This window comes from Cryptomeria japonica, chromosome 8 (genome assembly GCF_030272615.1).
Source record: "Cryptomeria japonica chromosome 8, Sugi_1.0, whole genome shotgun sequence".
Taxonomy (NCBI): Eukaryota; Viridiplantae; Streptophyta; class Pinopsida; order Cupressales; family Cupressaceae; genus Cryptomeria; species Cryptomeria japonica.
In genome coordinates this window covers 636,675,483-636,693,944 of record NC_081412.1, presented here as the reverse complement: position 1 = coordinate 636,693,944, position 18,462 = coordinate 636,675,483, and the positions used below count along the sequence as shown (strand labels likewise).

Below are 18,462 nucleotides of genomic sequence, written 5' to 3'. Positions count from 1 at the left end.
AATTTCAACACTAACTACCCAGAAGTAAACTTCATTCGCTGAAGATGCTTGTCGTGCCAAACCTTCCGTCTTTGCTGGGCTGCCTTTGTAGCCCATTGTGCCATCATTCTTTTTTCGTCCAACTTGCTTAATGCATAGTCTCTCTCTCAGGCTTTCCATATCCCCGAGTCTGTTCTCTACTCCAATGCGAAGGCTTGGCACCATGAATTCTGCTGGCACCACAGCTTCTTGCCCGTACATTAGTTAGAACGGAGTCTGGCCTATGGTCACCTTGTAGGTTGTACGGTAGGCCCACAAGACCGAAGGTAACTTTTCTTCCCAGTCTTCTCCCTCGACACCGCACGACTTGTATATCACGCTTACGATAATCTTGTTGGTAGCCTCGGCCTGCCCATTGGCTCGCGGGTAATAGGGGCTAGATAGAGAATGGAAAATCTTGAATTCTGTAGTAAGGAGTTTAATTACGTGGTTTACAAAATGTCCGCCTCTGTCGCTTGTCAGCTGCATAGGGATCCCATACCACGTGATAATTTGCTCGTAGATGAATCTTGTTGTACTTACGACCGAGTTGTCCGGTAGGGCTCGCGCTTCAACCCACTTGGTTAAATACTCAGTAGCTACCACAATATAGCGACACCTCTGAGCGCAGCTCACCTTGAGCGGGCCGATAAAATCCAGCCCCCAGCGTTCGAATAATTCTTGAGCATGCGAAGGGTTGAGGGGGATGAAATCCCTTTTCAATGGCCTTCCCGCTCTTTGGCAGGTATCACAACCTACTTTATGATTTGGTTGTGGATCATTTTCCTAATAGTGATGATTAGAATTCTTCTAGCCCATCAGGATTCCACACAGGTTTCATGGCAGAAGATTCACAGGTGTATATACTGAGGAGTTTATACAGTTACTCATTCGATCCTCACGTTTATGACTTACTTCAAAGGCACAGTTCAAGAGTACATTTAATTGATGACTTCCTTTCAGCAGAGTTCTGGGGCAAGAAGGATTAGCCTTATACTCTTGTAGTACATGATGAGGTTATTGATTTGATTCATTGGATTCAGCTGATGGTGCAGGAGTTGTGTAGTGATCAAAGGGACATTACATGGATTTACCCATGGGATCCAGGTGGAGAATTGATTGCATGGGGTCAAGCAATTTCAGGAATGGCGGATTGTAATGTCCCCAGTTTTCCTAGCATTTCATGAAAACTTAGCCTTTTGGCTAAGTGGAGGAATAAGGAGAAATTAATTAAATTAATTTCTTATAAAGTCATTAAAATAAATTAAAAAATTAAAAAGTGACTTTATATTTAATTAATTTAATTAAATAGTGACTAAAATAAAATAATAAATCATAAAGTCACTTTAATAAAATAATATTATCTTCTAGAAGCTTCTGGATGTTGGAGATAAAAAGTATAAAGAGGGATTGAGATGAAGCTTCAAGTCGGGCTGGGAATTGAAATCGTTGATTGGTTTGGTTTTGTAGAACCAACTGCTGTTTGCAGACTAGGGTCTTTGGGAATGAAAACTCCCATTGGAAAGCATAACTGAGGGAGTGAGAGATCTTCCGAGGGGTTTCTATTGTGAGAGGGAGACATCTCAGTCTTTCTTATTGTGCTCATCATGAATTTGTTGTTGCCATGATGGATATATTGGTGAATCTTCAGATTGGAAGCTTGGGAGTTTATTAATTGTTAAGTTTGGCTAGAAAGGGTAGCCGATGTTATTGGAAAGTATTTAAGGGTGAAAGGTGTGATTGCTGATCATTTGCAGATCTGAGTCATGTTGACGTGTATTTTGTACACAATCATACACAGAATAAAATACCTAAAGGCATCTTATCCTCTCTTGAGAAAATAGTCTCTAACTGCTGAAGATTCGCGTAAAGGATCAGTTAGGTAGACTCCAAGGTTCTTTTAGTGGGGTCTCCACGTGTGGACAAGCTCCAGTGGTATGATGTGATTTGCTGGAATCACAAGGGGACTTACATTGAACTTCTGATCTGCTTTGCTGGACACAGGCTCTTACTAACTTAGATTTGGAAAAAATGGAAAAAGGATAAGGGCGAAGAGAGGATCTAATCCTAATACTAAGAATGTAGGAGCAATGATTGATCTTTGACAAAACTCTAACTAGATCTTGTTTTGACATCAATGGAACATCTACACAAGACTAGTGCGATCTTCTAAGGGAGCTTTATGATGTTCAAATCATCACCGCAGGCATAGATACCATCCAAGTTGATGCATATCAATGAAGAGGCAACAAATTGAAATTGAGCTTAGGCTGAATGATTCCAGTTGACTACGCAAGGCAAGTCTGCAATCAACAAACTGCTAGTAGTATGGATGTACGAATTCCACCATCAATCAATCACACTTCCTCCATTCATCTAATTATCTACCATCTAAGATTGAAGACTTCAACAAGAGACCATGCAAATTGCAAGAAAACGACATATTTCACCATTACTTCAATGAAAATGGAGTTTGTTTACAATCAATGGCAACAATTTCTTGCCTTGTCCTCCTATTCTACTCTAATTGCTATTCTATCAACTATATTCTAACTCTTCCAACTATTTACAACTCTCTCTAATCATTTCTAATTTTTTTTTTTTACAAAATGAAATGCCTGGGCTTATATAGTGCCCACAATACAATTTGATGGCTTAGATCAATTCAAGATCAATGGCCAAGATTTTACAATGAAAACCCTAATTAGGGTTTGTTACAACCATTACATAACATTCAATGTTTGACCAATGATAAAATTGTATTGCTTGGACACATGTCCCTTTTAGAAAAATTGACCAATGGATAGCCAGGGTAGGTACATCGAAGTTTGTGCCACCTTCCATGAGTTAAGTACATTGAATCTGGACATGCTGAGGTGGACTTCACTGACTAGAGGAGTGATGACTGGGATGCCACCTCATCTGACACTTGAAGCTTGCTAGATATTCAATTTGATGTCGTTGAGAGGCTATCTTTAATTAACTCTTGTTCTAACTCCTTTTGTCCTTGATGTGCAGGATGATGTACCTCGCCTTGGAACGCTGGATTGGAAGAGGTCGCCCTTGTCTTGGCTTGATCGTCCTGGCGAAGACCGTCCTGGCGAAGACCGTCCTTGATCCGGCTTGATTTTCCTTGAAGAGACCTCCATTTGATGCCTCTTTGAGAGCTTAACTCTAGAATGCAAAATAAAGGAATTCGCCTAGGCAAAATTTGAAATTCGATAGTCTTGATGTGATCTTCAAAAGAACGTTCCTCTTATCAACTTCGCCACCCTTCAAGTCTTGGACGTGATTTCCTCTTCAAGTTAGCAATTTCGCCATCTTTGATATGTCTTTGACGTCCTAGGCAACTTCGCTCAAATGGAAACTTCAAGTTCGCCTCTCCTTTGGATAGTAGTTTCGCACCACCTTTGATTGAATTCGCTCCTCTTCTTGAATGATAATTTCGCCCTTCCTTTGTATGAAATTCGCTCCTCTTTTGCCTTCTCCAAGTTGCATATGAGAGATGATAAATGATGATGTGAAAATGAAATAAACACCTTCCTTTATAGGCGCTCACCTTCATATTGACCTTAGGCCGACTTTTTGCAAAATATAGCAATTAAAACGATTTTTAAATAAATAATAAAGGCCGACCTTGACAAAATAAACCCAAGCGCTCCCTTTTGATTTTTATTAAATTAATAATTAATTATTAAATGCCTTTATTTTTAATTAATAAATTTTGATTTTTTACAAAGGCAAAAAGTAATTAATAAATACATACCATGCGCTATTTAAATGCTTTTAATTAAATATCGATTTTTTTTCTAGCATTTAAATAAATTTAAAAAATGTTTTTTAAGCGCCAAAATGAAAAAGTGAGAAGATACGTACCTCATCGCCCTGGTCCCTGACTGAGGGACAGGAGCGATCCATCAATTTGGTCATGATTCTTGCAATTTTTACGTCCAAGGTCTTCATCCTTACGTCCAAATCGCCATTTTAGCTGGGTCCTTTGAGTTAGATTGACTTGCATGTGTGAATGAGTGCCTTTGGATGTAATATCGCCCTGGTCCCTTCCTGAGGGACAGGAGCGATCCTAGTGTCCTGGCTCAAATTTGCAAACTTTTGATCTTTGTTCTTCATTCATTGTCTTCCAAAGGACGTCCTTGACCATGCCTATCTTTGCCTTGTCTTGGTTTTGACGGAACATGAGTGTTTTAGTAAAAATCGCTTTGGTCCTTGTCCAAAGGACAGGAGCGATATAGGCTCTTTGTGCAAATTGGTAGCATTTTAACGTTCAACACTTTGGTATATCACCTTCAAAAGACGCCTTAGACCTTTTACCATCTTGCAAAACCTTGGCTTGACGTAAATTTTGAGAGACTTGGCCAATATAATCAATATCGCTCTGGTCCCTTCCTGAGGGACAGGAGCGAACTTCATGATTTTGAGCTTGTCATTGCCTCGTTCAACTTGTCATCGCTATCATTGTGCAAAATAAAGTTCCTTGATCCTTCGTGATCACTTGATGCTTGATAAACTTTCAAATTTTATGCCTTTATGCAAATTTCGCTCTGGTCCCTTCCTGAGGGACAGGAGCGAATTAGGATATTTGGTGCAAATCCTTCATCTTTGGCAATTTTGGATGCTTTGTGCTTGATTGGGACGCCTTAAAATGTCTTTGCCACCTCGTTCTTCACCTTGGAGTGTCTTAAATTTGGAGGAATGGCAATATAATCATCATATCGCTCTGGTCCCTTGGAGAGGGGCAGGAGCGATCTTGGCTTTGTATGCTTCGCTTCACTTTGCTAGCTTCCAAATTTATATTCAACGGGTTCATAATGCGTCCTTCCATTCGTCCATGCCTTGGAATCGGTCGTAACTTGGCGAGAAAATCATCTATAACAAAAATCTCTCTGGTCCCTTCCTGAGGGACAGGAGCGAACTTAAGCATTTTATTGTTTTGATCAAGTCTGGATGCTCTATCATGCTCATTTCGTCCTTCACCATGCCTTTGATGTCTCGATTCGTCCGAACAAGGTCAGGAATGGCTCAACTAATCATTTTCGCTCTGGTCCCTTGGTGAGGGACACGAGCGATTCGCCTTGGTCCCTTGGAGAGGGACAGGAGCGCTTTTCGCTCTGGACCCTTGGAGAAGGACACGAGCGAAATTTGACTTTTCGCACTCTCAATCAGGACAATTTTAATGGAATATAACATTTCCTTCTATGTTTCTTCTTTCTTATACTTTAAGTTATATTCCATATATACTTTCAGGATGTTTGAGAGTGGTTTCAGACCTCCAGGAGTTATATTGCAAAATCTAGTTTTTGGAGGTTTTTTCAGTTTCCAGACTTAGTCAAATTCAGGATCAGGGCATTCCAGACTTAGCCAAATTTCAGGATCAGGACCTCACTCAGGCCGGACTTGCTATCCTATGTGATCCCCTGGGCGATGCTTCAAGTTATATTCATTTGATAAAATGCACCTCTCTGGACCTTTTCACATCGTCAAGATGTTAAAATCTTGCAAGGACAAAGCAAAATTGGATTTGTAGCTCCGGTCCTTCACTGAGGGACAGGAGCGATTTTTCCCCTGGAGGCATTTCTGTGTTCATGAAAATCTTCAATTTATATTCAATGGAAAGATCTCGCCTTTCTCCATCACTTCCAATTCGTAATTCATCTTGACCCTGCAAGAATAGTAAGATATTTGAAAACGAGCTCCCGTCCTTCACTGAGGGACAGGAGTGATTTTGCTCCTACAGGCCAAAATATCATGATTTTACACATTTTATCACTTCACAAGGCGAAAACAAATCATTTGAAATGCCTAGGATCAAAATTCAAAAAAGTCAAAATTTGGTCAAAAATATTCAATTGGACAAAAATTCACATTTCATCTTCAACACTTAGACAAATTTAAGCTCTGCATCAACATTCCAATTGAAAATTAGACCATTCTGGCGAATTCATTTCATTCAAAATTTGCATTCTAGAAAAGGAAACTCAAAAGCCCTCAAAAACGACTGGATTTTGGTCCGAAAAGACGGTAATTAGAACCCTAAGGCTTGACCCTAAATCCAGACAACTAACAAACTAACAAAACCCTAGAAAAAGCAAAGCAAAAACGAACAAAACGAGCAAAAAACATGGGTCCCCATTTGCAATGGGGCGATGTGTGAAAACGTCACAACAAGTCAGAATTGTATTACTTCATCCAAACTCACAAATTGATTCACATCCAAAATTTAAGGCTTCATATCTTTCTTGGATAGCAGCAATAACTTGGGGGCTAATAGGCGACTCTTGTGATGTATATAGAAGGAGAAATAAGTGGAAATCGGAAGCCAAATCAGGTCCGAGGTAAAATCAAATCAGACCCTCACTTCCATGCAAATTGCTTAGAGATTTCCATAATGGCATCAAACATCATCAAGGGGGGTAGCGCTGGAGCAAGGAGTAAGAGGCGATATGGTTAGAAGCCTTTGAAGGAGGAATCGTGGTGGTCAATAATAATTTGAAGTCAAATGGTAGATGTCTTCCCATTTCCATGATTTCACTCTTTATCTATCATTGAAGCATCAAAGTTTAATCTGGAGGTTAGCGATTTTGAATAGAGACCTAGGTGATTACCCTTGTGTCATTTTTAAGGACGTTTTGTTAGGAACCAGCTACATATCAGTCTGAAAAATCAGAATCAACCAGTACATTGTAGTCCTACAATTTGGTTCATATCTCTTTGTATGACATTCTAATTCAGTAATCGGGGACAGTGCTTCATCTAATGAGAAAACACGATCAATTTGAAAGAGATTTGGAGTGCTTTCAGACTGACTAATAATGATAACTCAGATCATTGTTGCAGCAGCAGGGGCAGCTTAGGAGAGGCCCGATTTGACATGGTAAAGGGGTCAAGACATCAATCCATGAATGTTACTAGAAGGCATCTTGAATCAGGTTCCTATTACCTTGCGTTAAATAAGTGTTATCAGTCTATGAGCTTGAGTATATCTGCAGTCTCTTATGTACTCAGAAATCTGGATTATGACAGTCAATGTACTCATTGACTAGCAGTTTTAATCATAGCTGTCTATTGAAATGTAATGTGATTCATCATGTGAATAAGAGAGCTAGGAGTTTGCTTGAGTCAACTTTCCATTGTATGTATCTTTTTCTGAGGACACATGCCAACTGTTTGACATAATGTCAGCTAGCTTAAGAGTCTAATTCTGAGTCTGATTTGGGTGATAGAACATCATAATTTGGTTGTATATGCATGCTTGGTTATCATATTCATTAAGAAGCCATTTGTAATTCTTCTTTCACGAGAATCATGTGGTTGTTGAACCCTACAACACTCTAAAATTCTGAGACTACACATCAGCAGAGCATAAACTTGGTATCAGCAGGTTAAATAGACAAATGTTCGCAAATATTCCTTGTATCTTTAGTCATACTGTTACAGGGGATATTTCAGAGATGGATCCCCCACTAGATATGGCGGTATTGGGAGAGGAGTCTAGGGCTATTGGACCCAATCAGCAGGTAGCATCTGCGATCCAGGGTGAGTTGAGTGTTGTAGAGCAGTTCCTGGCAAATGTGGAGGTAGGTACACAATGGATGGTGGCCTCAGTTCAGGAATTGGCTCTGGGACAGTCGGATGAGGCAGTTGAGCAATTGATTGCATTTGCTATAGGGGGATGTGTTGAGGAATTTGAGAGATGTTTTGATTCCCAGGGATGGCCTGATACGGAGACGCTTTCCATGTTGACAGAGTGGGGGTGTCGGGAGCCGGTTGGAGAGAGGGATGCATGCCCTACTCCGGAAGGCTGAGTAGGCATTTCGGGATAGCTATTATGAGCTCCGTCGGGCCTAGCATTCAGCAGTAGGAGATGAGGCTGAGCGAGCGACATCTATCACTACTCGAGAGGAGTTGTCCACCCGACTACAAGTAGTTGAGGAGGAGCTAGTCCAGGAGAGGACTCGGGTGATCACCCTATAGGAGCAATTGGCCCAGGCGAAGGATGAGTTATCCCAGGAGAGGGCTGAGCGAGCAGCAATGGTTCAGTTTTGGAGGACGTGGACAAGAAGCATAAGGAGGTGATCAAGGCAGTATTCATGGTCAAGACTATGAGAGAATGACGACTATTAGCCAAGCAGGACCTCCAGTGACGGACTCAACAGGTCCACCAGTTGAGGGAGCAGCAGGCTGCATCAACCCCTCCTACACCTTCTTCATCAGGGACGCTCTCTCGGCCTCCAACTCCTTGATTTCTTTTGTATAGTTGTTTCCCTATTTTGTTGTGTGTCGTCTGGAGACGACTCTCTTTTTTGGGGGGGATGATGTTGTTGGGAAAACTAGTATTTGTTAGTAAATGTTTAGGGGTCGGCAGTTGGTCGACGGTTGCTTACTGTTGGCACCTGCAATCGGTTGACACCCGTGTATATATATGTCTTTGTACCCCTAACTTGGGGGAATTAGGTGATGATATGTGACACTGATGTTATTGAGAAGATACTTTGTAATGTTGGCATAAATGAATGTACATCTTTGAGTTCTCTACATTTCGTGCATATGTGTACTATTATGTTTTGCTTGCATTCTGTTATGTTTTGAAACGTACCCTACGGGGCAAAACAGTACCTATAAACAAGAGTAGCAAATATATTTTGCAAGTTGACAAATGATAACAAAGCTATATCTTTTTAAATATGATGCAAGTTATTTATCTTCCTATGTTTTGTGACTCCGTATTTCCGTTTACTCTATCAACTTGTTAAGGTAGAATAGGTGAGTAAACAAAAACCTACATAAATCATATATAATTAGAAAGAAACTTTATAGAAACAATTTTATCCCAGCTCTAAAAATACAGTAGCTTTATCTAATGAAATGCTTGATCAACAAAATCTCATACAAGAAAGAAAATACAAACAAAAAGGAGGAAACATATTTGGCGTACCCAACTTTATTTTCCAAAGGAAGCATGAGGAGTATAGAATGATAACAAACCTGATAGAAAGTAATTTTGCGGAAACCTTCTGCTTCACATTGAGTGCAAAAGGTGGAAGATGACTTGTAGAGACCCTATTTAATGCACAATCCATAAATATTAGATTAAAAATAAGTAATTAACTAATGATCTCATTCCACTTCTTGTGCTTGAGACCTATTTACCTCTAAAGTTGTATTTTTTAGTGGATAAATCTCCGTCTCCAACTCCAATGTGAATGAAGATGAAGGAGGAGACAACAATGTAAGATGTTGTGGAGTCAGCTGAAAGCATTCTTTCTGTATATAATTTTTTTGCAAAAATCATGAATGCTAATGAGTAAGTGAGCATCCCAAAATATAAATTTGAAAATTACAGTAAAGGGGAAATAAATCAAGCATAAATAAAAATGTTGTTTCAAATTATAACTCATTATGAAATCTTTTAATAGTAATCATGAAAAATGGGAATGTTTGAAAATTGTAACTAACCAACTTGTAAGACTCCTTTAGTCATAAATAATTAGTTAGCTAGATGCATAGTAAAAAGAAAAGCCCAAGTCATTTTTTCTACCAAATCCATGAGTATAGAGCAGAGTACAAATACAAAATTGGTTAGGATGCAAAAATTGGGGGTCAAAATGTAATGTCCCCAACTTTACCCGCTAGACTAATAGGAGGTATAAAGAGGGATTAATTAAATTAATTTCTTATAAAGTCATTAAAATAAATTATTTATTAAAAAGTGACTTTATATTTAGTTAATTTAATTATAAGTGACTAAAGTATAAAAATAAAATATTAATTAATAGTCAATTAAAAATAAATATATTGTACCTACCCCTTCTAGAAGGTGTCTCATGACGGGTTATGAAAAAGGTTAAATAGAAGAGGGTTAAGTGTAATGTCCCCATTTTAGCAGACTTGGATTTTGTGAGATTAGCCTATTATCCTGACCCTCGTAGGCTAATGTGTTGGATAGAGGGTCTTTTGAGGATTGGTATCATCTCCAATGTTCAGAGTGCTTCAGTTTGGTCTTCATTTGGCATCATTTGGACATCATTTGCTCTACTTCCTATTTTTAGTAAGTCTTGGGATGTTAGAGATGGACCTCTGCTATTTTTAGTAAAGGGGGTATGGTCATATGCAGTCCCCTCATGTTAGCTCCCAGTTCAGACGACGTTTGAAAATACAAAGTATTCATGGAGATATTAATGTTTAATTGGCCCAATTAAACATTAATTATTTGGAGATTATATTATTAAGTTATAAAATGACTTTATATTATAAAGCACTTAAATGAGGGTCTATTTATCATGATAAGGGGGCCAAAGTTTATTAATAATTTATGAGCACATAACCCAAGGTTTAATTACATTATTGATGCCAATTAAATATTATAACATTTTAATATTAATTAAGAGCTTTTTGAAGAAGTTCGAACTTCTTGAGGAAATATAAGTGTGCAAAAGGAATCAAACTTCATTTATGTGATTGGAGTTTTTGATTGAAGTTTCTCTGGAGCATTGAAGTGTAGAATACCAAGGGTTTCTGCAAGATTCAAGGCTTGTCGGCATTGGAGAGCGTGGCTTCTTCATTGTAACAGCATATAGAGGGTGTGCAATATCATCTGATTATGCTTGTGAGAGTTGGTTTCATTCAGAAGTCAATATTGAGCTGATTGGAGGGTTTATTTCAGAGTTTGTTTGCAAATTGAAAGAGACTACAGTGCGCTACAGTGCCATGAACAGTGCGCTATAGTGCCGTGAACAGTGCGCATGAACAGTATGCTACGGTGCCATGAACAGTGCGCTACAGTAGTTTGAATTCTATAGAAGGGGATTTAAAAAGGTGAACAGATATATATATTTGACAAGGGCTTTGCGTATGAGGAGAATCAAACCAATATATCAAGGCAGCCATTGAAATTCCAGGTTTTCTATCTATGGTCATTGTATTAGAAAATCATTACTTCATTGCATCATTTTCTATTATGATTATATCATGAAATACTTGGAGGTTGCATATGTTTAATGGAGATATAAGTTGCATATTCCACATTCATGGTAACATTCAACATTGATCAGCCACTTAGCTTTCATGCCAATTGTTTGCTTAAATGCCTAATGGCTGTAGGTATACATTGGGATGCATGACAAATGTTTGTCTTAATGTCAACTAGCTGTACTAGTTAATTTCAGTCATTACATGTGTGTGTAAAGGTCTAAAACGGCTAGTATATCATTTCTATAACAACTTTGCATTGTTAGAAGCTTTCCATAACTTCATTTGCAGCCTACAAACCCAAAGAAGACAAATAAAGAATTCACTACAGCGGCTTCAAACATTGTATGCCAAGTGTTTGACAATATTCCTTGGGGTTCAAATAAGCGAAACAGGGTCAGATTAGCCGAGGGATATTACAGTGGTATCAGAGCGGTTTCCTGCCAACCTGTTGGGTAGATTGATTCAGCTAGTTAATCATGGTTACTTCAAGTACCCAGAATCAGTTGGACCAGAATAGGAAGAAAGTGTATTCCTCATTGGAAAAGTTAAAACAAAACCAGAAGAAGCTGGATGAATTGATTTCACACCCTGCAAAACTTGATAGAATTGCTCGGTATATGACATCTATTTTTAAGGATAAAAAGGTGAAACTTGAAGAGAATGTGGTGATTATTGGCACTCAAGAAGTTGTTATCAGTCATGATAACAAGTCTGATTTTCATGACAGCAGCCTTGCACTTGAGCGTAATGATGATTTGAAAGTCATGGAAAGTTCAGAAAGTGTTGTGGGAGTGACCTTGAGTATTGGCACTCGTGATACAAGTGTCAAGAATGAGGATTGCATGGGAATTTTGGCTCATAAGAGTTTTGATCTACATGACAGCTGTGATGAAATTTTGCATCAGCATGAGAGAGCAATGACTACACATGTGCAAGATGCTTCTATTAAGTTGCTGCATGAAGGTACTCGAGATTTGGGTACTAATGGGGTAATGTGTGATGTGGATTCATGTCATTTAGAGTCTGATTTTTCAGATCAGACCTTAGAAAACAAGTTTGAAGATTCATGCTTTGGCATAGGATCCCAGAATCATAAGTTGGATGGCCATGTAGTTACATTGGAAGTGGAAGTGTGTGAAGATATTGTCATAACAACAACTTCTACCTTGCCAGTTGAGCCATCCTATGAGGTACATAACAGTAATACCTTAGATATTGATGTGTGCACAATTGATTGCACACATGATGTTGTTGATCACAAGGTGAGTGATGTTGATTCAGTTTCATACCATAGTGCAGATTTGGGTGGAAAGAATGAGTCATAGGGGTATCATCATCTGGCTGGGCAGTTGAAGGTTAATGATGATATGATTCCTACAGCTTTGGAGCATTTTGATGTCGCTCGACAAATGTTGGCGACCTTTGGTTGGAGTACTCCTGAGACATATGAGCACAGTGATAGTAGCCTTTCCCTAGCAGAGTTCCATGCACTCTGAGCAGCTATTGGGATAATGAAACAGAATTACTTGCAGTTACTTGCTGATAGGGATTATCTTCTCGAGTGGGATTGCACTTGCTACGATGCACTAAAGGGAAAGGAGGAGGAGGTTGATGAGCTCACCCATGAGCTTGAGGTGACTATGGACTCGTTGGAGAGTGCTCAGTCAGCCCTTCGTGAGTCACAGTCATAGGTTGAGGAACTTACGTGGCGTTGAGTTTAGCATAGTCTTCACCATCTATGGATACAGTTGAGTTTCCTATAGCATCACTTGGTGATGAGTTTACACCCACGGGTTGTAGTGATGGGTATGTTGAGGATGTGGTTACATCCGTCACTGATGCAGGTAGAGGTGACTTAGCTGGGATGAGTATTTGGGTTGAGAGTAGCAGAGAACCACTTGTTGCATCAGGTTCTCCCGAGGTTAGTGCTATGACAAATGATACAAATCAAATTATTGATAGCTCTTGTGTGGCAGTGGTGGACTCTCCAGAGAGTTGTGTGTTAGTACGCAATGTTACGCCATCCACTTCACATGGAACTCGCATAGTGTCATCTGGTTGGGAGTATGGCTCTCATGTAGATTTGTTTCCCTCTCCTGAAAGCAAATCTGTTACTTCATCCCATGCAACTGATTTTGGACGCCAGCTTGTTGTTTCTCAGAGTCAGAGTGATCAGCTGCAGGTCTTAGAGGATAAGGTTGACTCAGCCTTATATTGTTTTTACTACACAAATTCATTTATTGAGTACCTTCTTGAGAGTCCTGAGTTTCGAGAAGGTCTGTTTGGAGCCACCAAGGATACTCTCATCCGAGGTTCTCTCGCCATCAGGCGTGGTGTGGGAGTAATTATTGATACTCTGACTACAATGCTTCCTAATAGAGATTTTTTGATTGGGTTTGCAGAGAGGGTTACCAGAGCCCCTACCCAATCAACTGCTCGGGGTCAAAGATTGGAGCCATCTCATGATTCCAGTATTGTTAGAGATGAGCCCTTGATCGAGGTTGGAGGGATTTATCGCAACTACACAGTGAGGAGTGCTCATCACTTTTCTTTTGATCTACACGTGGAGGACTTGATGATGCATCGATGTGGATTGGCTTCAGGATTATACCATCCATTGTGGGATGGAGAGTTACCATTTTCAGTAGATGGAACTAGCAGTTGCAAGTACCCGACTCAAGTTGATTGTTGGTGGCTACTTGCTCAAGCAGTGTTCAGTTTCCCATCATGTTGATGTGTATCCAGTGGAGATTGTTACTCCTATGACACAGAGGCTATCTTTGGATACATGGCTTCAGAGAGACTATGGTGACAATGGGCATGATGGTTTAGTTGGATATCACATCCATGAGGGTTTAGCAGAGGTTGTGGAGAGATGTTGCGTAGTAGATGTTTCTAGGTATTCCTATCTTCATAGTACAGATGGATGTGTGTATAGATTGCACTAAGATCCAGGTGATGACAGAGTTAGTGTTGCAGTTTGGATAGGTCTCATGGGTTGGCTTCACCACATCTCGCATGGTGAAGTGGCGATCAGTGTTGAGCAGCGAAAGTCTAAGGGAGGTTTACATGGTAGATTTCTACCTTGGATTTGGAATCCAGGTATACTACGTGGGACACTAGCGAGTATGTTGAGGGATCTTTTGTGTGCATCCGAGTTCCGATTAATGTTCCCTGGTAGGTTTCATTGCATGTACATGGTGTGTATTGTTGGTAGTCTCATTTCAGGTTCTCATTTACATGATTTGTCTCAAATGCATAGTTCAGTTGTGAAGGTGTTAGATGATATGTTTGGCAACTTATCTTGCGCAGTTTTGGGAAGCAAACATTGTCCGTTTTTCAGAGTTGCTCCCACTTGATGTTCATGTTCTTGTGACACCTGCTGTTGAGGTTGATTTAGTTTGGCAGGTCTTGTTAGTTGTGCCCTTGGTGTGGGCATTACAGGAGTTGGTTGGTAATACCAGGGACATTACACAAGTCTTCATTTGGGATCCAGGTGGAGGAGTTTCTTTGTAGTCGATATTGCTTGGGGACAAGCAATTTCAGGAGGGGCGGACTGTAATGTCCCCATTTTAGCAGACTTGGATTTTGTGAGATTAGCCTATTATCCTGACCCTCGTAGGCTAATGTGTTGGATAGAGGGTCTTTTGAGGATTGGTATCATCTCCAGTGTTTAGAGTGCTTCAGTTTGGTCTTCGTTTGGCATCATTCGGACATCATTTGCTCTACTTCCTATTTTTAGTAGGTCTTGGGATGTTAGAGATGGACCCCTGCTATTTTTAGTAAAGGGGGTATGGTCATATGCAGTCTCCTCATGTTAGCTCCCAGTTCAGACGACATTTGAAAATACAAAGTATTCATGGAGATATTAATGTTTAATTGGCCCAATTAAACATTAATTATTTGGAGATTATATTATTAAGTTACAAAATGACTTTATATTATAAAACACTTAAATGAGGGTCTATTTATCATGATAAGGGGGCCAAAGTTTATTAATAATTTATGAGCACATAACCCAAGGTTTAATTACATTATTGATGCCAATGAAATATTATAACATTTTAATGTTAATTAAGAGCTTTTTGAAGAAGTTCGAACTTCTTGAGGAAATACAAGTGTGCAAAAGGAATCGAACTTCATTATGTGATTGGAGTTTTTGATTGAAGTTTCTCTGGAGCATTGAAGTGTAGAATACCAAGGGTTTCTGCAGGATTCAAGGCTTGTTGGCATTGGAGAGCGTGGCTTCTTCATTGTAACAGCATATAGAAGGTGTGCAATATCATTTGATTATGCTTGTGAGAGTTGGCTTCATTCAGAAGTCAATATTGAGCTGATTAGAGGGTTTATTTCAGAGTTTGTTTGCAAATTGAAAGAGACTACAGTGCGCTACAGTGCCGTGAACAGTGCGCTACGGTGCCGTGAACAGTGCGCATGAACAGTGCGCTATAGTAGTTTGAATTCTATAGAAGGGGATTTAGAAAGGTGAACAGCTATATATATTTGACAAGGGCTTTGCGTATGAGGAGAATCAAACCAATATATCAAGGCAGCCATTGAAATTCCAGGTTTTCTATCTATGGTCATTGTATTAGAAAATCATTACTTCATTGCATCATTTTCTATTATGATTATATCATGAAATACTTGGAGGTTGCATATGTTTAATGGAGATATAAGTTGCATATTCCACATTCATGATAACACTCAACATTGATCAGCCACTTAGCTTTCATGCCAATTGTTTGCTTAAATGCCTAATGGTTGTAGGTATACATTGGGATGCATGACAAGTGTTTGTCTTAATGTCAACTAGCTGTACTAGTTAATTTCAGTCATTACATGTGTGTGTAAAGGTCTAAAACAGCTAGTATATCATTTCTATAACAACTTTGCATTGTGTTGTGACCATTTCACACATCGCCCCATTGAAAATGGGGACCCCCCTTTTTTTTGCTCGCCTTTTGCTTCTTTTTTTTTTTAGGATTTTGTTAGTCAGTCAGTTGTCTGGATTTAGGGTTAAGCCTCAGGGTCTTAATTAACGTCTTTTCAAGCCAGAATCCAGTCAGTTTTGAGAGCTTTGAGCTTCTTTTCTAGGATGCAATTTTGAATGCAATGATTTCGCCAAATTGGTCTATTTTCAATTGGAATTTGCAATGCAGAGCTTAAATTTGTCTAAGTGTTGAAGGTGAAATGTGAATTTTTTGTCCGATTGAATATTTTTGACCAAATTTTGACCTTTTTTGATTTTGATCCTAGGCATTGGAAATGACTTGTTGTCGCCTTGTGAAGTGTTAAAATGTGTAAAATCATGTTATTTTGGCTTGTAGGAGCAAAATCGCTCCTGTCCCTCTGGGAAGGACGGGAGCTCGTTTTCAAATATCTTACTGTCCCTGCAGAGTCAAGATGAATTTCGAGTTGGAAGTGATAGAGAAAGGCAAGATCTTTCCATTGAATATAAATTGAAGATTTTCATGAACACAGAAATGCCTCCAAGAGCAAAATCGCTCCTGTCCCTCAGTGAAGGACCGGAGCTACAAATCAAATTTTGCCTTGTCCTTGCAAGATTTTGACGACTTGACAATTCGAAGAGGTCCAAGGGAAGATGTTTTATCAGATGAATATAATTTGAAGTGCAAATATGAAGAAGAATGGTCCAGAATGCTAAAATCGCTCCTGTCCCTCAGGAAGGGACTAGGGCGAAGTACATTATAGCTCTTGTCCCTCTCCCAGGGACCAGAGCGATATTTTTCATAGAGTTAAATCCAGGCCAAGATCAAGTCAAGTTCATGTTTGGTGGCAAGGAAGACGGTGAAATGAACTCATTGAATATAAATTGAATATTTTAAAATGTCAACAAGGGTCCCAAAATGCCTAGTTCGCTCCTGTCCCTCAGGAAGGGACCAGAGCGATGTTTGTTATAAACGATCTTCTTGCCAAGTTTCAATCGATCCCAAGGCATGAATGAATGGAAGGACGCATTACGAACCCGTTGAATATAAGTTTTGAAGGTGACAAAGTGAAATGAAGACCACAAGAGCAAGTTCGCTCCTGTCCCTCTCCAAGGGACCAGGGCGATACAGTGAGTGTGTTGCCTTTCCCTCAAGTTTAAGACCGATCCAAGACAAGGAACAAGGTGGCAGGAACGTCTTAAGACATTTTTAATCAAACACAAGCATCAAGGTCGTCACATTGGAAGGATTTGCGCTCTAAGACCCCAGATCGCTCCTGTCCCATGGGAAGGGACCAGAGCGATAATTCCATTAAGGCATAGATTTCAAGAGACAAGCAAATATCAAGCTACCACAAGGATCGAAAGGACGTCATTACACGCGTTGAAGATAATTGTAAGTTGAAATAAACAAGAACAAGCTCCCAATGATGAATTTCGCTCCTGTCCCTCAGGAAGCGACCAGAGCGATGTTGAGTATATTGATCAATTCATGCAAGAATTACGTTGAGTCAAAGCTTCACAAGGTTGTAAATGGTTCAAGACGTCTTTTGAGGATGACATGCAAGAGTTTTGAACGTCCAAACGTTATCAATCAAGCTAAGGAGTCCATATCGCTCTTGTCCTTTGGACAAGGACCAAGGCGATCCCATCAAAAACACTCATACTCCTTCGAAATTAAGTTAAGGCGAGGATGGGCATGGTAAAGGACGGCGTTTGGAAGACATCACAACGAAGATTGGAGTTAAAAGTTGCTAAGATTAAGGAGAAAATCTTGGATCGCTCCTGTCCCTCTCCAAGGGACGAGGGCGATGATCCTTATAACATCCAAACACCTCACGAAAGCAAGTGGGACGAGCGTAGAAGGAATAAGCAATGATGTTATTCACCTTGCGATGGAAGTTCGAAGATTAAAGATGCAAGATCAAGCGAAAACCTTAGGATCGCTCCTGTCCCTCTCCAAGGGACAAGGGCGATGATACATCTAAAGACACTCATGCGCACATACATGACGATCTAATTCGAAGGACCCAACAAAATGATCGATATTGAACGTAGAAAGGAAGGAGATGAACGTTAAAATTGCAAGAATTATGACAAAATCTTGGATCGCTCCTGTCCCTCTCCAAGGGACCAGAGCGATGAGGTACGTCCTCTTCATTTTCAAATTTTTGGCGCCAAATAAACCTCTTTGAAATCATTTTAATGCTAAAGTTCGATAAACTTTAAAATCCTATTTAATTGGCATTTAATATGGCGTTTTGCATTAATTAATTATTTTGCCTTGATTTAAAAAATCGAAATTTACAAATTAAAAAACGAAAGGCATTTAATTAATTATTAATTAATTATTAAAATCGAATGGAGTGCTCATACATGGAGGTCGGCCTTGTTATTTAATTAAAAAAATATTTAAAAATCGTTTGAAATTGTTATATTTTAGCAAGTCGGCCTTAGTAAATGGAGAGGTGCAAGCGCTATATATAGGGGGGTGAAAACTATTATTT

The 18,462-nt window shown here is 39.5% G+C and overlaps 1 protein-coding gene across 2 annotated transcripts in view; it reads right to left on the bottom strand.

The window, feature by feature from the left end:
- Window positions 1-18,462, bottom strand: part of LOC131036892 (puromycin-sensitive aminopeptidase) — a 272,323-nt gene that overhangs the window by 193,542 nt on the left and 60,319 nt on the right. For both annotated transcript variants that reach the window (XM_057968905.2, XM_057968906.2), the window contains exons 4-5: window positions 9,184-9,297; window positions 9,019-9,093 (exon numbers count right to left, since the gene is read on the bottom strand). In XM_057968905.2, coding sequence (XP_057824888.2) covers window positions 9,019-9,093; window positions 9,184-9,297 — 189 coding nt within the window. The remainder of the gene's footprint in view (window positions 1-9,018; window positions 9,094-9,183; window positions 9,298-18,462) is intronic.